At 38.6% G+C, this 19,470-nt stretch overlaps 1 protein-coding gene across 1 annotated transcript in view; it reads left to right on the top strand.

Annotated features, from left to right (window-relative positions):
- Window positions 1-7,263, top strand: part of EFCAB7 (EF-hand calcium binding domain 7) — a 39,182-nt gene extending 31,919 nt beyond the window's left edge. Inside the window, exons 11-14 of the mRNA XM_040978641.1 lie at window positions 1,789-1,937; window positions 4,524-4,733; window positions 5,556-5,663; window positions 6,961-7,263. Coding sequence (XP_040834575.1) covers window positions 1,789-1,937; window positions 4,524-4,733; window positions 5,556-5,663; window positions 6,961-7,035 — 542 coding nt within the window. The 3' untranslated portion in view covers window positions 7,036-7,263. The remainder of the gene's footprint in view (window positions 1-1,788; window positions 1,938-4,523; window positions 4,734-5,555; window positions 5,664-6,960) is intronic.
- The last annotated feature ends 12,207 nt before the right edge of the window (window positions 7,264-19,470 follow it).

Raw genomic sequence — 19,470 nt, 5'->3', positions numbered from 1 at the left:
ATTCAGTGGAGCAGAGAGCTAGAAGAGACTGAAAGGTGTCCATAACTCCCTGGAGCCTACAGGATCAAGGCAGGTGTCATGCAGGCAAGGAAAAGCTGCGGGTAATGCTCAAGACGGTACCCTGCAGCCTGACAAGGTGAATGTGATGCTGTCTGGGGCAAAGAGGGACTCGGACAAAGTCTGGTGAGTTCTGAAGCAGCAAGGGAGAATCGCAAGGGGAGTCTTTATCTACCCCTAGAAGACAGAGGGAGGCAGAAGAACCCATAGGGCAGAACACTGATGAAAGAAAGCCGGCCGGAGGAGAAACCCATGGGCAAGGAACTGGGCAACCCCTACCTGAGGAGGGGATGCCATTAAGGAGAGGGCAGCTGGGGAGTGGGACCATATGAGACAGAGACATATGGGACAAGATCTGAATCCTAAATCCTAAGGCTCTGAACCGTGAACATTCCCCAAGCCCCCAAGGGAGGCTGCAATCACCTGAGAGAGAGGCACAGATTCCCTCAGGGTCAGCAGTTTCTCACAGTTGCTGGGTGGCGAAAGTGCAGGAGTGAAAAGAGCAGCGGCTGAAGCACACCCCACCGCTGCTTACCTGTGGAGAACAGAGGAAGGTGAAGGGCCTCTGGTGTCAAGCAAAGAGTATTGGAGAGTGTGCTTGCTGCGCGCACACAAAGCCCTAGCTGGGACACGTTCAAGCTGATTAGCTGCCTGGCAGTCAGAGGCAACAGAACCATCTGCACCGGGTGGGCATAGTTGGCCTTGCCTAGGATGTTGTAGTGGACTCATAGAATCCAGGGCATCCCCATTGTCTAACAGTCCTTTAAGGACCAGGAGATAGTTCAGTTAATGTTAGAGGAATTAGGTATATAGTATCCTTAAGTATATCACTATCCCACATTCTCTTTTTTCTTTTTTCTTTTTTTTTTAAAAGATTTATTTATTTTTATTGGAAAGGCAGATATACAGAGGAGGAGAGACAGTGAGAAAGATCTTCCGTCTGATTATTCACTCTCCAAGTGAGCACAACGGCTGGTGCTGCGCCGATCCGAAGCCAGGAGCCAGGAACCTCTTCCAGGTCTCCCACATGGGTGCAAGGTCCCGCAGGCTTTGGGCTGTCCTCAACTGCTTTCCCAGGCCACAAGCAGGGAGCTGGATGGGAAGTGTGGCTGTCAGGATTAGAACCAGCGCCCATATGGGATCCCGGGTGCGTTCATGGCAAGGATTTTAGCTGCTAGGCCCTGCCACCAGGCCCCACATTCACTTTTTTCAAACTCCGATAGTTTCAGGCTACTATATCTGATTTATCTAGGTTCTGTTGAGCAAATATATATGAAATTTTAAACTGGCAAATATATATGAATCTTTAATTTTTGTATATCTTTTATATATAATTATAATTTATACAATTATAAATTATATAATTTATATAATTCTTTTAAATTTATATATATATTATATATGATTATATATAATTAAATATATAACTTCATATATGTAATGAAGCAGATGATTCTATACGCAGAAATGTTACAACTTCTATGTTGGAAGTTTATAATACCTACACCTTTGGAATTTGTTGACAACAGTATGTGCTGTGATATTAGTTGTACTTGTAGGAAATTAGAAGCATGACTACTAGGCATGTTTGAAGCCATTCTTATTCCACTTTTATTCTGCTTACAAATTCACAAAGCCACCTTTAAAATGAGCAATTACAAATAGTAGCAGACATTTGATTAAATGTATACATTTTTAAATAGGTAGGGAACCTTTGTTTGTTTTTAACAGAGAATTTTGAAACAAAGAAGAATGAACTAACCAGACAAGGATTTATGGAGTTGAATCTGATGGAAGCCAATGACCGAGGAGGTGATCCCCAGGACCTGTGGGTGATCCTACACTCGATGGGCTACAATAGAGCCCTGAAGCTGACGGAGGTCAGGAATTCTTTTTCCAGGGATTTAGTGCACCTAATATTTTACTCTATGAACAATTTCTTGTCATGTTTTTTTTAAGAGTTATAATATCCAGAGAGGAGGAGATACACAAAAGGAAGATCTGCCGTCCGCTGATTCGTTTCCCAAGTGGCCACAATGGCATGGCCAGAGCTGAGTCAATCCGAAGCCAGGGGCCAGTTACCTCCTCTGGGTTTCCCACACGGGGTGCAGGGTCCCAAGGCTTTGGGCTGTTCTTGACTACTTTCCCAGATCACAAGCAGGGAGCAGAATGGGAAGCAGAGCCACCAGGACATGAACTGGTGCCCATATAGGACCCTGGCACGTGCAAGGTGAGGACTTTAGCCACTAGGCTACTGTGCCGGGCCTTGACATAGTTTTTTTATTGGGCTCTCAAATTCTTGAATTTCAGTGCTACAGCAATGTGTACTGAGTGCAACAGCATGTTTCTGCCAGTTAATTCGAGTTGCTATTCCCTCTGGACATTTATTGTCAGCATTTCAATAGCTCAGAGACAAAAGAATTTGAATATATTGTATGCAGGAAAAAATGATCGTTTCAAAAAGTCTGTAAGTGGAGATTGCTACTTGGATTGCTGAAGTTTGAGTTAAATGGGAAACTATCCTTAAAGAATGAAATTTCTCTTAAAATATGGTGAATGTATCTGTTTGAGATTGTGGAATTCTGATCTTTTTATAAGTGATATGTTTTTTGATGATTGTAAAGCACCTGGACAGTATCTAGCCCATTCCAAGCACTACGTATACTATCACCTTTTATAATTACTATTATTTATATGATTGGCTCAGAAATAAAATGGCTTGTGAAAAACAGAGGTAATAAAGATCTAAATATTTGTTTATCTTACTGAAAATCAGAATTACACAGAGCAAGAGGAAGAGACAGAAATAGATCTTCCGTCTGTTGGTTCGCTCCCCAAATGGTGCAACAGCCAGATCTGGGCTGATACAAAGGCAAGAGTCAGAACTTCATCCAGGTCTCCCATGTGGATATGGGCACTGGAGGACTTGGACTGTTCTCCACTGCCTTACCAGGCCATTAGCAGGGAACTGAATCAGAAATACAGCAGCTGGGACGCAAACCAGCACCCACAGGGGATGCCGGGACTGCGGGTGAAGGATTAGCCTGTTACGCCACAGTGCCAGCCCCCAATCTCTATCACTACACTAGATTTAATGTTTGAGGAAATAGATATGTTTACACTGGTTGGACACTGACAGTACAGTATCTGTGCATGGTACTCCATAAATGTGTTAAATGTTTCTGTCACTTAAAATTTGTCAGTTGTGCTTGCTTTGGCAGCACATATACTAAAATTTGTCAGTTGTTTGAAAAATGTGAGTTTGACTTTCTACTTATTCATTAATTGTTACTTTTCATGGTACAAGGGGTTTTACTTTCAAGCCATATGTTAGATAATGCTATAATGAATATTTTAAGAACATACTATTCCTTTGTTTTCTTACTTTTTTTAAAGATTTACTTCATTTTCATTAAAGAATAAAGAGTTACAGAGTGAGAAAGAGAGAGCTCCTCCATCCACTAGGTCACTCTTCAAATGCCCACAATGGCCAGAGCTGAGCCAGTCCAAAGCCAGGAGCTAGGAGCTTCCTCCGTCTCCTGGGTGGGTTAATGGGTCCTGTTGCTATCCCAGGTCATCAATAGAGACCCAGACAGGAGGTGGAGCAGCTGGACAGCTTTCTAATCATCATCTTCATCTTCTTCACCTTCTGCCACCTATTCACCCTTTTCTTCCTCTCCATCCAGGGTGTTTTTAGATTGTATTGTGAATTTATTTTTAAATTTCTAATTCTATATTCATGCATTAAGTTTCAATTTTAAACATCATTTCTTTAGAGCCTTTTGATGAATCGTTTCTGTAAGCCTAAAGCTAGAAAGAAGACAAAATTACATGGTACTAATTAGCATTAAACAAAGCGCAGTGACAGTATTATGGTGTCAGAAAGGAGGTATTTCTGACTTGCTAAACGTTATCATATTCTATGAAAAATATCTGTTAATATGCCACCCAAAAGAGGTTTATGCTTCTTCAACTTCTCAGTGCAAATATTTTCTTCCAAGAGTGTATCAGAAAGGCATATGGTAAATTTCTTAAAGCATAAGATAAATAGATTAGTAACAAATTGATTTCTTTTGGGGGACCACATTGTGGCCTCGTAGATCAAACTACCTGTTGTCCGACAGCATCCAATGTGGGTACCCATTTGAGTCCTACATGTTCCACTTCCCATCCAGCTCCCTGCTAGCGTCCCTGGGAGAGGAGAAGATGACCTAAATGCCTGGACCCCCACCACCCACCCAGGAGACCCAAATGGAGTTCCTGGCTCCTGGTTTTAGCCTCTTCTGGTCCTGGCTGTTACAGCCATTTGGGGAGTAAACTAACAGGTAGAGGATCTCTCTCTGTCTTTCCCACTTCTAACTCTGCTTTTCAAACAAATAATAATAAATCTTTAAAAATAAATGAATAAGTTTTTTCTCAGTTCTGCTGGAAGACTAATCAAAGATTTTCTTTTTCTTCCATATCAGGCTTGCCCATTTGTTATTGAGATCCATGCAGAAAAGTGCAAGCCAAGAATTAAAGCTGTCCGTATGGAGACATGTAGTGGGCAGCTTGAGCAGATCATATGTAAATTTGTTCTTAACAAGGGTGATGCCAAATTAATGGATGGCTATGAAAACATAATTGTATATACTTATAATAATGACAGCTGGATAACATCAGTGATTGAAAATAAGGTATGAAGCACAAGATGGACCTCTATTGTACTGTGAAACTACTGTGGTTATCGTCCTCACTCTATTATTGCACGGTAATTAAATATCCTAATTTACTAGTAATGTTCATAATAAATAATTATTCGTTCTTTACAGGTTTCAAATTAAATTAGGCATAAATATTAGCTTAGGCCAGAATTTCAAGCAAGAATGTTGTGCAAGAGGTAACAAAAACCAGGGCCTCTGGAGTAGACAAGAGGCAGCAGATATCTTCTGTCTCTGTAGATTCCAATGATACTTCTATTATAGGATTGAGCAATTGTTTGTAATTGTCATTTTATCTTCTCCACTAGGGAGATTGTAGCTAGCTCATTGGGGTCTTTTATTTCAATATCTCAGGATTCCAGAACAGTGCCTGACATATCACTGATACTAAAAATGTTTATTGAATGAGTGAGTAATACATTAAAATGGACATTGCAAGAATATTATTTGAGAGGTAACATCAGAATGCATGGAGAGTAGAAATACTGGAGAGTAATCAAAAGAAATACAAGCTATTGCTCTAGTAAGCCAAGGATAACATAATGTGGCTCTAGTATATATCCATATGGCCTAGGAATCAATATTAAGGTCATATTTAGAAGAAAAAATAATTTAGAAGAAAAGTTTATTGGTAACAGAAATGAGATGAATGAGGAAAGATAAAGAGAAGAAGCCAGTATGTATGAATTTGTGATGGACTGTGATCTTAAAAACTGGACTTCTGGAATTACTCTGGGGTTTATATTTGTTTATGTTTATTAAAGAAATGACTGATAACTCACAAATTGTTTTTCTTAGTCAGACAATAAGCTGAACATTCATGTCAACAACGAGTTAAGTAAAAATTGTGTGAACAGCAGAGGACTCAACACGTATGTGGTGGAGGTGGCACCAAGGTCTACAACGGTAATGCATTATTTTCTACTTAAAACCTTGTATTTTATTTCTTTGAAATGTTTATTTTACTGCTATGAATAAAAAGAAATGCTATTAAATAAACATTCGATGTTGTGGTTAGGAACTGAAGTCAAAGATTTATTAAAACTGACATTCATGTCTGCATCATTCTGTGTTGAGATGTAAGAGACTTTGGTTCTGATCTAATTCTGCTGTTAGCTTCAGTGACTAAGGGAAGCTCACTTAAGCTGTCTGTCTCAGTCTCTTTACATGTGAAACTAAGATAATATTGTAGGTTTTAGATAATTCATAAGGTTACTATAAAGATAAAAATATGGTGATATACACAAAAAACATTTTAGAACACCATATGGAAATACAAAGTGTTAATGCAAGTTTAATTTTTGAATTTTTTAAGTTTGAGAGGTAGAGAGAGTGATGCCGTTTCCAAATATCTGTAATAATTGAGGCTGACACCAGGATCTGAGGACCTAATCTGTGTTTCTCAGCTTGGTCACTTGAGCCATCCGCACTGCTTCGCAGGGTCTGCATTAGCTGGAAGGAGGACTGTGAGGCAGAGCTGGGAGTTAAACCGAGGCTCTCCAACGTGATGTGCTGATGTGACACTTCACAGGCTAAGTTCTTGAATCTTAACCATTGATTTTATTTTAAAAAAAAAAAAGATTTATTTGAGAGGGAGAGAAAAAAAATCTGGATAACCAAAAATATGCCTTAATAAAATTCAGATAAAATACCTCCGAGTTTTAGATATGCAGTTAAGTCAACAGCTAGAAACTGCTGTAGTTTTGATATTAGTGGGACTCTGGGACTCTGATTTAGACAGAAACTGGGACAGATCATAGATGCCTCCTCATCCCACCTTTCCCTCTGTGCCATCTACCAATCCCCCCCACAAAGAATCTGTTAAGGAGAAAATGGCATAGGTTTTATATTCTAACCTATATGGTCCATTGAATTCTAATACACTTTAGGATAAGGGGGAATTTTTCTTTGTTCCTCAAATCAGAATTATGGAAAACACTCTAAGCTTAGTTAGGAAAGGTGTTTACTTGACTTTCTACCGCCCTCCTTTACCCACATTCTCATGCATCACTCACAACTACTACATCAGAATGGGATTTACACTGCATTCTCTATTGGGCCTCAGCTCATACATTGCCATTCCCTGGTGAGGACTCTGCAGAAGGGTGTTTCCAACACAAGGTCAAGAAGTATAGATCCTAATGAAAAAATAGCCAAAGAAAACAATATATACAAGTAAGCAGCTTTCTGTTTTTACTTGCAGGTTTGTCAGCATGCAATGCCTCTGAATGAACGACAAGAATGGATCTATCATTGTGTATATTCCCTGATATCTTAAATGCTTCCACCTGGAACTGGCAAACTAAGAATTTCTTCATATTCAGTCTGTTATTTGTTGGTCAAGTAATGCTGATCAATTTAACTGACATATATATAAGTTTGTAGGTTTATGCATTTTATACTTCATGTTCATGTTAGATACTTTTAACATTAAAATATGTTTTTAATCTCTGGCCTTACTAGTGGGAAATCTTACATATTTTTGTTTAGATAAGTCAAAACAAAATTACAGATAAGCTTTTAAAAAGTAATAATCAGTGAATTCTACAAAATGTTATACACCTTTGGATTATCTTAATTAAAAAAATTCAGTACAAAAATAGTCATTCCATTTTCAATCAGAAACAAATTAAAGCAAAATTTGAAGAAATTCATCTTTACATTTATGAAGTAAAAATGTACTGATAAATAATAATGAAGGCTATGAAATAAAAATAAAATAAATAAAATCCACTGATAGTAGAAATATTTTGCCCTAACAGTAATTAATTATTTTGAAATAATGAAAATTAAGTCTATATAGTATTTAATGAAGCAGTACAAGGCACGAAGATTATATTAAGCAGTTAAGAACTGTTGTGACAATATCATTTAGAGACTGTTTGGCTATAGTAAATGTCAGCTTTTGAAATATGAGTACTATATGCAGTGTGTTATTTTTGTGCCCAGTACATGCTATCACATAGTTTAAATGTCATTTGAATTTTTGGCTCTTGATTTGGGTATCTATAAAATGAGTGGTTATTATCTAGCAGTTTTAATTTTTAAATTATGTGTTTTAAGAGGTAATGAAGTATGAAAACATTTTAGTAATCACCAAGTGCTTTATAAATCCAGTAAATGCGACACATGATATATTTCACCTAGTGTTAAACCAGAGAAAATTGTCTCTATGATATTAAAACATATGGTTAAGTTGTTATCTTATCCTGATAGGCTAACTGAAGTCAGATCTTTGGAACATGGAAACTCAAGAAAAAGCAACAAGCTGTTAAGTCTGCCTACCCCTCCACCATTAGTACTTGGACACACCAAGTCTTTTTTTCCTCACATCATACATTCATAAGAAGAGGGAAAAGCAGCTGTCTTAGCAGTTCCAGTTTCAATTATTGAAAAGACAACTGTTTTGATTCAGGTGAAACTTTTCAGTGCATGAAAAGTGCAAGGGAACCACTTACATAATGAATATAAAACAAGGTACGTTATTGAATCTTTCACTGAATTAGGTAATGTGGGGTTACTTAGCTACTGTGGTACAGAAATATCCATGAAAATTCAAATGTTTTAGATACTTTATTCCAATGTTTTGGTGATTGTTTAACCAACCATATATGCTTGATTAACATATAAGAAAGTCTTCTTTAAATTTGAGGGGTATTTCCATTTTTCAAGGTAGTTTTTGAAGATTGACCATGCTATTTTCAAAAGTAACTTTGTATGTGGTTTAATTTAAAAGGAACATGGGTATCCCAGCTATTTTGGTTCCATCCCAGCCTGTCTCCTCAGGGTCTCCATCGAACATCTGCAGCTTTTCCCCACTTCTACTGCCTGGTCTAGTCTTTTAAGAAGCCTTTCACTCCAGGTCTCTAGATCTTATTTCTGTTCTCCTCTTCACATTATAAGAACTTGAAAAGCTCAAAGAATATGCCACTTCTAGACATGCCCTGCAACTGATACTCAAAGATGTTCTTGTGAAAGAGAAAAGGAATAGCACCCACCAAAACCAAAGTCAAATGCAGAGAACATCCCAATAATATGACAACAGAAGACCAAGTCAAAACATTGCTAAAATGACAGGACCAAATTAACACCTATTCATATTAACCCTGAACGTAAATGACTTAAACCTACCAAACATCATAGATTAGTGGACTGGGTCAAAAAGCAAAACCCATCTATCTATTGCCTGCAGGAGACACATCTCACCAATAAAGATCAGTGGAAACTGTATCATGGATTTCAATATTTTTGTACTTTCATTTCTTCAGAAGTTTTTTTTCTCATATTACATTTTCACTGACTCATGGGTCATACAGTAACATCATTTTTCTTTATGAAGGCTCTTGATTTTCATTTCTTCAGCAACACATTAGTCATTCAATAGCATACTATGTAACTTCATAGTGTTGTAAATTTCTATTTTTTTTCCTATTGTTGATTTTATTTTGTGGCTTTTCATTTAAGGGGGTGTAACAGAGACTGTCATATCCTGATGTGAGGATGCAATGCTCTACTTCCAGATCAACGATGGACTCCCAATGAAACTATAAAATATATCTTGACAATAGGATGCTGGTCTCTCTGCCATTGGCCATGCCACAGTATTAGGATACACTTACATAGCAGAATGATGGACTTAGGATCATTTAGAAAGAACTGTAATATAGAAATAATATAGGGGGAAGTCAGTGAGGGGGAGAGGAGAGTTGGGGAGGAGATAAGAGAAATCCCAGGGGCTATGGAATTATGTAATAAAATTAAAAAATAATTTAAAAAAACTTGGGAGAATCATCCACATTTGCCGTAACCATTTTCACTCTTTATTCTTTCCCATTAATTTAAATGTGATTGATTATTCCCTTCCAGGACAAAATAGTATCCTGGTCATTAAATTCAGCAGGGTGTTTTAATCTTTTTTCCGACACTGAACACTAGTGGGTTTCTGGAAGCACCATGTTCTTCAAACTTTCTTCTCACCTCAACCACTCCAGTTCACCCAAAATTGCATAGTTTCTCCCAATTTCCACTTTCTTTGCCACATCAGGACTTTTGAACATGTGTTCCCTTCTTGAATAAATCTCCCCTCTGCTTGGCTCTTCGTCATACAGATCTCAGTGAATAAGTCACTTTTCCCAAAACGTGCTCTCTAATGGCTCCCCCAGCCATGACTGCTTTCATGGCCCTCAACACTGCATGCTCACTCTTTCTTATAGAACGCCCACATGACATTGAGATTGATGTTCTTTATCTGTATTACTTACTAAGTTGCAAGCAAAGAAAATTGTCACCTCAACATCTATCACATAAACCGTAACAAGTATATAATAGATATAGGTAAGATGGCTGAATAAAATGAGCAAAAAATTCAAATAAAACTACTTGTATGACTTTTCCCAGTTCTTATAGAGATTTACAAAATCAAAATAGGATCATAAGTATAAAAAGTATGATCAATTCCTTTTACCAGATTTTTTTTTTGCTTCATGGATGGATTTAAAAACAACACAGTCAAAAATTTCATTTTCACTACAGTTTTAACTTGAGGTTCGACTACATAAGTCCTGCAATTACTCTCGACTGTAAAATCTACATTTAATGTTATAAAGTCAGTTTAAATGGTAAATATCAAGTGATATCAAAAGGAATACAAAATGACTATATTTAATTTAATTATTAATTTTTTGGGATATTGGAGTAGACTTCTTTTAAACCATTGGCCTTCTTCTATCTGTTTTGGTTCAGGTTAATGATGAAGCAGAAATGCACTTTTGCTTTTGGCCGCCAGAGGGTGAACATATTAGTTTGAGAGAGAGAGAGAGAGAGAGAGAGAGAGAGAGAGAGAGAGAGAGAATGGATTTTTAGCACCGTAAGACATTATGATAACTTAGTCTGTTTGTAAGTATCCGATAAATGATATTGGACACTATGGCTAGAGTACTCAGGCGTATATACTCATTATTATTAGAAAATATATTAAAATGTTATTTCTAACTTTGAAAATGAATATGAAATCTGCTCTTAAAAATGTACTGATTTTCTCCTTTTTTGCAAATATGCAATTACAGAGACAACCCTGCAAACTTTACACACTGTTATAAAACCTATCCTTGCTACTCAGTCTAGCTTCATTTCTGAATGAAATGAAGAACTGAGAAAAAAAATAAAACACATAAAATTGATTTAGAATAAGTAGATGAGGCCCATGTATAGTAGAGATAGTTGGGGGACCAGGAGCTAGGAATATCTGTTGCAAGTCTAAAGGTTAAAAGATTTTGTTTTGAAGTATTTGTTTTAATTAATTGTGGCTAGTGCTGAGGATGTGAAGAATGATGTATACTCAATTTTTTAAAGCTGTAAATGAACAGATTTGTTTGTGCATTTATTTGAAAAGCATTAGAGAAAGGGAGAGACAGAAAGACCTTCCACCTGCTGGTTTACTGCCTAAGTGGTTATAGCAGGCAGAGCTGGGCTAGGCCACAGCCAAGAGCCAGGACTACGTTTAGGTCTCTCACATGGGTGGAAAGGGCCCAAGTATACTTAGATTATCATCTACTCCCATCCCAAGCACATCAGCAAGGGAGCTAGATCAGAAGCAGAACAGCTAGGACTTCGACCAGTACTCCAAAATGGCACAGTGCCATCCCACAGAGAGGCTTAGCACACTGCACTTCTACTCCTGGCCCCACTTCATTTAATTTTATCAGCCCTACTTTGCTACAAGCAAACTCAGGTCTACCCCCAATGAGCCTCACAAATAACACAGCCACTGATTCAAGAGAAATGTCCCCCTGGGACTCTGAATTAATGTGGCAACTTTGGGATGCATGCAAAGGCTAATCAATTATTTAGTATGTGTGAAAAAGCCTTGTTCTTGGGCCACTTTGAGCAGGTAAAACTAAGAAGTGACTCGGGAAACCCAGAACTGAGGTAAGGAACTCAGTATAAAGTGGCTATTGGGGAGCAAGACAACGAATTTATTGATCTCCACTGCTCAGGACTCACGGCTCCAGGTGGTCTCCAGTTACCCACATTTGGTATACCCCTTTTTCTTTCTTTTTTTTTTTATTCTTATTTTCCATTTTGCAATTTTGTAGGCTTAGGGCTTCCACTTCTCCTCCCACCCCATCCACTTCTCTCCCAACTATTTTCCCCTGTGTTTGTAATAAAATAGTCTATCAGGTGTAGTCTTGACCACAACTTTCTACTCTCTTTTTTTAATCAACATTTATTTATACATTCATTCATTCCAAGTTCATTTATTCATTTTTATTTAGCGATACAGTTCCATAGGCTCTGAAATTTCCCTCCTCCAAAAACGCCTCTCCTACCCAGCAACTTCCCCTCTATTATGTCAGTACACAGTCCATGAACAGTCCTAAGCGCATCATTCCATCATTTACATGTATCCTGACATGGCGGGCACGGACAATGGCAGAGAATCCAGCATCCTATTGTCAAGATATACTTATAATAGTTTCATTGGGAGTCCATCTAAATAAGCAAATGGGACTATTTCAAACTAAGAAGCTTCTGCCCTCAAAGGAAATAATCGACAAAGTAAAAAAGCAGCCAACAGAGTGGGAGAAAGTCTTTGCACACTACACAACATAGTGGGCTAATATCCAGGATACACAAAGAACTCCAGAAACACAATAACAACAAAACAAACAAACCACTTAAGAAATGGGTGTAGAAAGTGAGCACTTTTCAAAGGAACAAATCCATATGAAAAATGAAGCTCCCTAGCAATAAAAGAAATTCAAATAAAAATCAAACTGAGGTTCCACCTAATTCCAGTGAGAATGGGCCTACATAAAGAAAACTACTAACAATACCTTCTGGCCAGGATGTGGGGAAAAGTTACCCTTCTCCACTAATGGTGGTGCTGTAGACTGGTGGAGCCACTATGGAAGTCCATGTGCAGAATATTCGAGCAACTGAAAAATCACCTACCATATGACCCAGCAATCCCATTTAATAATTTTTTTAAATAAAATACCACAAATATAACTATATACATCTTTAAAAATTTTATTTTGATGATTTTTACACAGTTGATTAGGATAATAAGGGTCAAGGGCTAGAGGAAAATGGGTAAGACCATTGTTTCCTTATTCTCCGTTTTCCTTCCTGTATCTGAGTGGAAAGGGAAGCTAAAGGGAGAAGCCATACCCAGCCCTCCCAACCATCCCAGGCTCCCCAATATGGGGCGTGTTGCGGGGGTTCAGCTCAAGTGGTTTTGATAGGTCAACAGTTCTGAATTGCTGCCAATCTTGCCACTCCAAGCCTGATGAAATCTCTCCAGAATCCACTGGCTGACCTAGTTCACTGTAGAGTCTTTCTCCGTTTGCCTAGATTTTCACTGCCAGTGTTTGACTGGAGTAGTTGATCAATTTGTTCTGTCATCCATCCTCTGTTACAGTACTAGGTGTCCTCTGCAGGTTCCAATGTACTGCCATATCCTCCATGTGCTTCTGGATATGCTGTCTACTGTTCCATCCAACCCAATGAGGAGACCCAGCTCTGACATGCATTCTGCCATCAGACCATGGAACCTGCAATTCTCCCATGGTTGGAGTTCTGAGTCCAAAAGTTCAGTTGGGGGATTCCGAAAGAAACCTCACCTGAGGTGATTCCAGGCTTGATTCTTGTGTATGCTTGCCAACACAGGGTCCAGCACAGTTTGTCACGTCATTCAGCTTGCGTGCACACTGGTGGTTGCAATTGCTGGGTCAGTTCTGTCTCCAGCCCTGTCCTCTACGCAAACCAATAGGTATTGCAGCCTCTTCCAGGTCTCCCACGTGGGTGCAGGGTCCCAAAGCTTTGGGCCATCCTCGACTGCCTTCCTGGGCCACAAGCAGGGAGCTGGATGGGAAGCAGAGCTGCCGGGATTAGAACCGGCACCCATATGGGATCCCGGGCATGCAAGGCGAGGACCTTAACCACTGCGCCACTGCTCCATCGCGCTGGGCCCATAGGTTTTAAATAATGTAAAAAGGACATGTTTTGATGACAAAGGAAAACTACATTCAAGTGTTAGACCAAGTTTGATAGAGCAAGTTTGGACAAGTTGGAAAAATGAGTGTGGGCTGGAAAAATTCAGGGGATGAGGTAGACCTCTAACTGATTTTGAAGGGATAAGGGGGAGTTAAAGTGTGGGGCAGATTGGAAGATGGAAATTTCAGGTACATTCTTGTGTTTTTCATTTGCTCTAGAGGGTCCTGTTATTTTATCTATGCTTATTAATATCATCAACATTGGGTCTATTCATCATTTACTTCTTTGGTGCCTAATGGGCGCGGAGCACTGCTTTCATTACTGCTTACGCAGAGGTGAACGAGCCAGACGTTGTTCCTGCCCTTATTATATAAAGTCTATCAGAGAAGATGGATTGTGAACCAGTATTACAGGCTGCACCTCTGACATGCATTTTTAAAATGCCTCATCTTTCATAAAACCTTTAATCCTTCCCCAGCCCAGAAGAAACTGTTCCACTTCTTGAGTTTCTATTTTAAAACTAATACCTTTTTATTCCCATGGGGTTTTTGTTGGAGATTTTAAAAAATTACTGTTTTAGTGAAGTTGGCCCTTTTCAGGGGGAAAATTGCACAGTTCTATTAATTTAACACCTATAAATTCACATAACCACCACCAGAATCTGGATCTAAAAGAGTTCCATCACCAAGAAACTCTCACCTGCCTGCTCACCCACAGCCACGTGCCACCCTGCTGAGTAACCCCTTCCGCTCCCCAACACATACTCCTGACTCCCCAACCGCTGCTCTTCTCCGTAACTTCAGCTTTGTGTTTCTAGGAATGTGATGTAAATGGGTCACAAATATTACAGGCGTTTGAGACTGAATTCTTTCAGTCTTTGAGAATCATCTAAACCTAGGTGTCAATAATTGTGGGATTTGGGGGGGGGCGGATTGGCACTTATTCCTGAGCAGTGTTTTATTATATGGTCATGCCTTCATTTACTCATCCATTCGTTTTCTGGGTTTCCAGGTTTTTGGCAATTATTGGTAGAGTTAATACCAATGTTCGTCTTTTTAAATGACTGTGGTAGTATTGATTAATCAATTGCCCAGGATATTAGTGTGCAAAGATAAATCACAGGTTATTTAGACCACGTGAAAAACACAAGAAAATACTTGAAATTTTCATCCCCACCTAATTTTTTCTGAACTCATGTGATTATGAATTTCCATTTTCCTGTTACCTAGTGATGGAATTGGTAAGTCACTTGGTAAATATATGTTGACTTAATCTTCTTAATGTTTATTTTATTTGGAAAGTGAGAAGAGACAGACAGGGAGAGATATTTCCATTGGTTCACTCCCCAGATGCCCTCAACATCTAGGACTGGGCCAGGCTAAAGCTAAATTCATAATCTAACCTAGATCATGGGTAGCAAGGACTCAAGTATGTGAAACATCATCCTTGACTGTCTAGTGTATCTATCACCAGGAAGCTAGATTGAAAGCAGAGGTGCCAGGAGGAAGTGCCAAAGTGTTTTCCAGAGTGGCCGTGCCGTCTTATCTTGACTTCCGGTTGTTTCAACCCACATCAGCAGTTGGTGTTGCCACTATTGTTCATACTAGCCATTCCGATAGATGTGCAGTCATGTCTAATATGGATTTTCCAAATGACTAATGCTATTGAAAAAATTTTCATATACTTGTTTGCCATCTATTTATGTCTTTTTGGTGGGGTGTCTATTCAAGATGTTTATCCATTTCTAAATTGGTTTGTTTGCTTTTTACCATTGAGTTTTTTTTTTTAAAGATTTATTTTTATTATTTTTTCATTGGAAAGGTGGATATACAGAGAGGAGAGACAGAGAGGAAGATGTTCCGTCTGATGATTCACTCCCCAAGTGAGCGCAACGGGCCCTAATACTATGCCGATCTGAAGCCAGGAGCCTCTTCCGGGTCTCCCATGCAGGTGCAGGGTCCCAAAGCTTTGGGCTGTCCTCGACTGCTTTCCCAGGCCACAGGCAGGGAGCTGGAAGGGAAGCGGGGCTGCCGGGATTAGAACCAGCGCCCATATGGGATCCCGGATGTGCAAGGCGAGGACCTTTAACCACTTGCGCCACCGTGCCGGGCCCTTTACCATTGAGTTTTGAGGTTTCTTTATCCATTCTGGATATGCCTTTTGCTGAATATGGGCTTTTTAAAGTATTGTCTTACAGTCTGTGTAGCTTGATTCTGTTAATGGACCATATGAGAATGAAAATTTTTAATTTTGATGAAATCCAATCAGTTTTTCCCTGAAGAATATATGTTATCAAAAGTATCATTGTCTAGCCCCAGGTCATAAAGATTTTCTCCTGTCCCAAAATGTTATAGTTGTACCTTATATTTTATAATTCATTTTTAGTTCATTCTTACATGAGTTATGAGATTTGGGTTGAGGTTCATTTTTTTTTTCATATGGATGTTAATTATCTCAGTACTATTTATTGAGAAAGAGTGGCCATTCTCCATCAAAGTGTCCTTGTACCTTTACTGAAACATTAACTGGTTATATAGATCCAACTACTTATGTGAGTCTTTTTCTGGAATATAGTAATCTGTTTGACTGACCTATGTGTTTTTGTCATACTATACTGTCTTGATTGTATTAGCTTTTTAGTTGGTCTAATATTCAAACAATATGATCCTTCCAATTGTATCTTTTTCATAAATTAGCTATTCTACTTTCCTTTTCATTCCATATAAACTTTTAAATTAACTTGTTTTTCTCTCAAAACATATCCTGCTGGGGTTGTCTGTGGTGTTGTCAATTATTTGGAGGATATTGATTCTTTTTTTAATCTTTATTTTATTTGAAAAGCAGATTTTTACAGAGAGACAGACAGAAAGAAAGAGGGACTTTCTTTCCACCTGCTGCCTCCCCCAAATGACCTCAACAACCAGAGATGAGCTCATCCAAACTCAGGAACCAGGAGCCTGAAGTCTCCTCTGGGTCTGCCTCATGGGTACAGGATGCCAGGGTTTTGTGCTGACCTCCACTGCTTTCCCAGGCAACAAGCAGGGAGCAAGATGGGAAGTGGAGCAGCCAGGATACAAACTGCTGCCCATATAGTATGCGAGCACTTGGCAGGAGGAGAATATCCAGTTAAGCTTCACAATGGTTCCAGCTACAGGAAATTCTTAATCCATGAGCAAGGCATATTGTTCCATTTATTTGAATTTTCCTTCTTTTCTCACCATTTTGTAGTTTTCAGTACATAGATCTTATATGTTCTTTAGTAGGGTTATACCAAAATATCTTATGAACTATTACATATGGTATTGTTTTTAAAATTACAGTTTCTAGTTTTGCATCACTAATGATATAAAAATATGTTTGATTTGTGTGTCTGGTTTCATTTCCTGAGATGCTTGCTAAACTCCTTTATTAGTCCAATATTTTTGTCATTTTGTGTGTGCGTGAGTAGTCTCATTGAAGAGTCCCAACACAGAAAATAATGTCATTAGCAAAAAGGGACAGTTTCTTTGCTATCTGGATGTATTTTCTTGCAGTGGCCAACGCTCATTATAGTAAGCATGTTGAGAGTGAATGACATCCTGCCTTGCTCACAGTCTGGAGTAGGAAACCATTCAGTCCTTCAGTGTGACGTTAACTCTTGTTTTTGAAGATGTCCTTAACAAGGTTGGTGAAGTTTTCTTCTCTTTGTGTTTTGCTGAGATTTTTTAAAAAAAAATCAATAATGAATGTTGAGTTTTGTCAAATATTTTTTCTACATCAGTTAGATACAGTTATGTGGTTTTTCTTGTTTAGATGGCAAATATGTTACATTCCTTGATTTCCAAATTTTCAATCAGCCTTTCATTCCCAGGATAAAATGCACTTTGTTGAGATATGTAATTCTTTTTCTGTGAGAATGCTTCAAAGAGTTCATGGAAACTGAAATAAAAGTTATGACTTTATTTTTGTACAAAAAATTTTTGGAAATTTTTTTCATAATAAAAATGTATATTGGGCCCGGCGCAAAGGTGTAGTGGTTAAGGTTTTCGCCTTGGATGCCCGGGATCCCATATGGGCGCCAGTTCTAATCCCGGCAGCCCTGCTTCCCTTCCAGCTCCCCACCTGTGGCCCGGGAAAGCAGCAGAGGACGGCCCAAAGCTTTGGGACCCTGCACCCATGTGGGAGACCCAGAAGAGGCTCCTGGCTTTGGACCGGCATAGCATCAGCCATTGCGCTCACTTGGGGAGTGAATCATCGGAGGGAAGATCTTCTTCTCTGTCTCTCCTCTCTGTATATCCGCCTTTCCAATAAAAATAAAATAAATCTTAAAAAAAAAAAGTATGTTACAAAAACTTCAGATTTCAAAATTACGAATTTTTCAAATAATTTTAATTCCATTTTCTATGTCTTTTTGAAGTGTTTTTATATCTTCATAGACTTGCTGATACTTTTTGAACATTTTTGTGACTGTGCAAGAGGTGCTGGTTTAGTTTTCTTCAACTGTAATTTTTTTTTTCTCATCTACGTACCAGAGTAATACTAGCTTAATAATAAGTCACAAATGCTCCATTTTGTTTTCTAGAAAATATTGTAAAACTGGTGTTGTTTCTTCTTGAAATATTTTATTTCCCATTGAGATCATCTGAGTGGGGAGGTTTTTTTTTCTGAGGTAATTGTTAAATACTAACTCAATTCTTTAATAGCTACAGGATTATTTCAATTTATCTACTTAATCTTGTTTGAATTTTTTCAGTTTTTGGTGCTTTAGGAATTGGTCCATTTTATCTAAATTGTTAAATTTATATGTACAGAATTTTTTCTCAGGCATCTACGGTCAGGGAATGGGGCAGACGTTGAGCTCCACCATTCAGAAATGCAGGTCTCATATCCTCTGTAGAACCTGGATTCAATACCTGACCATAACTCCTACTCTAGTTTCCTGCCAATACAGACCCGGAAAGGCAACAGGAAGAGCTCAAGTGAAGGCTTCTGTGACCCACATGGAGACCTGGGTTGAGCTGTTGACTCTTGGTGCCAAGCCTGATCCTAGTCTTTCTCAGAATTCTGGAGTGAAGCAGTGGATGAGAATCCACTCTCTCTACCTTGCTCTGTCTTACACACACACACACACACACACACATATATATATATAATAAGACAAATAGGATAGGTCCCCATGTCCATTCCTGATTTTAGTAAAATATGTCATTTCTCTTTTTTTCTTCATTCATCTCAACAGAGATTTATCGGTTTTATTGTTCTTAAACACACACACATGCAATTTCACTGATGTTTCTATTTTCAATTTTTTATTTCTGAATTTATTATGTCCTTCTTTTTGCTTGTCTTGAGTTGATTTGCTGCTATGTATATTGTATTGCTTTTGTTCCCCCAAAAGCTCACCTATCAGGGGCTTGGTTCCCAAGGATGGCATGTTGGTGAATGGTGTCTACCTTTAAGGTATGGTCTCATGGGAGGTTCTGGTCAATTGGAGGCATGTCCAGAAAGAGATTAAGATGCTTTTGTGGAACCCTAACTAGCCTAACAAATGGACTGTTATAAAAGCCCAGGCGTGGTCCTAGTCAGCTTCTCTCTTGCTTTCTCTCCATCTTTGTGATTGTGTTTTCCCACATGTGTTGTCACTACTGTCATCTGTCATGTGATACAGAGTTCTCACTAGAACTGAGCCCATGCCAACACCACACCCTTGAACTGTCCCCAGATTAACTTTTTTTTT

This window comes from Ochotona curzoniae, unplaced genomic scaffold, assembly GCF_017591425.1.
Source record: "Ochotona curzoniae isolate NIBS_2020 unplaced genomic scaffold, NIBS_Ocur_1.0 contig_291, whole genome shotgun sequence".
NCBI lineage: Eukaryota > Metazoa > Chordata > Mammalia > Lagomorpha > Ochotonidae > Ochotona > Ochotona curzoniae.
Note: the sequence above shows the minus strand (reverse complement) of the source record. Positions and strands in the feature narration are given on the sequence as shown.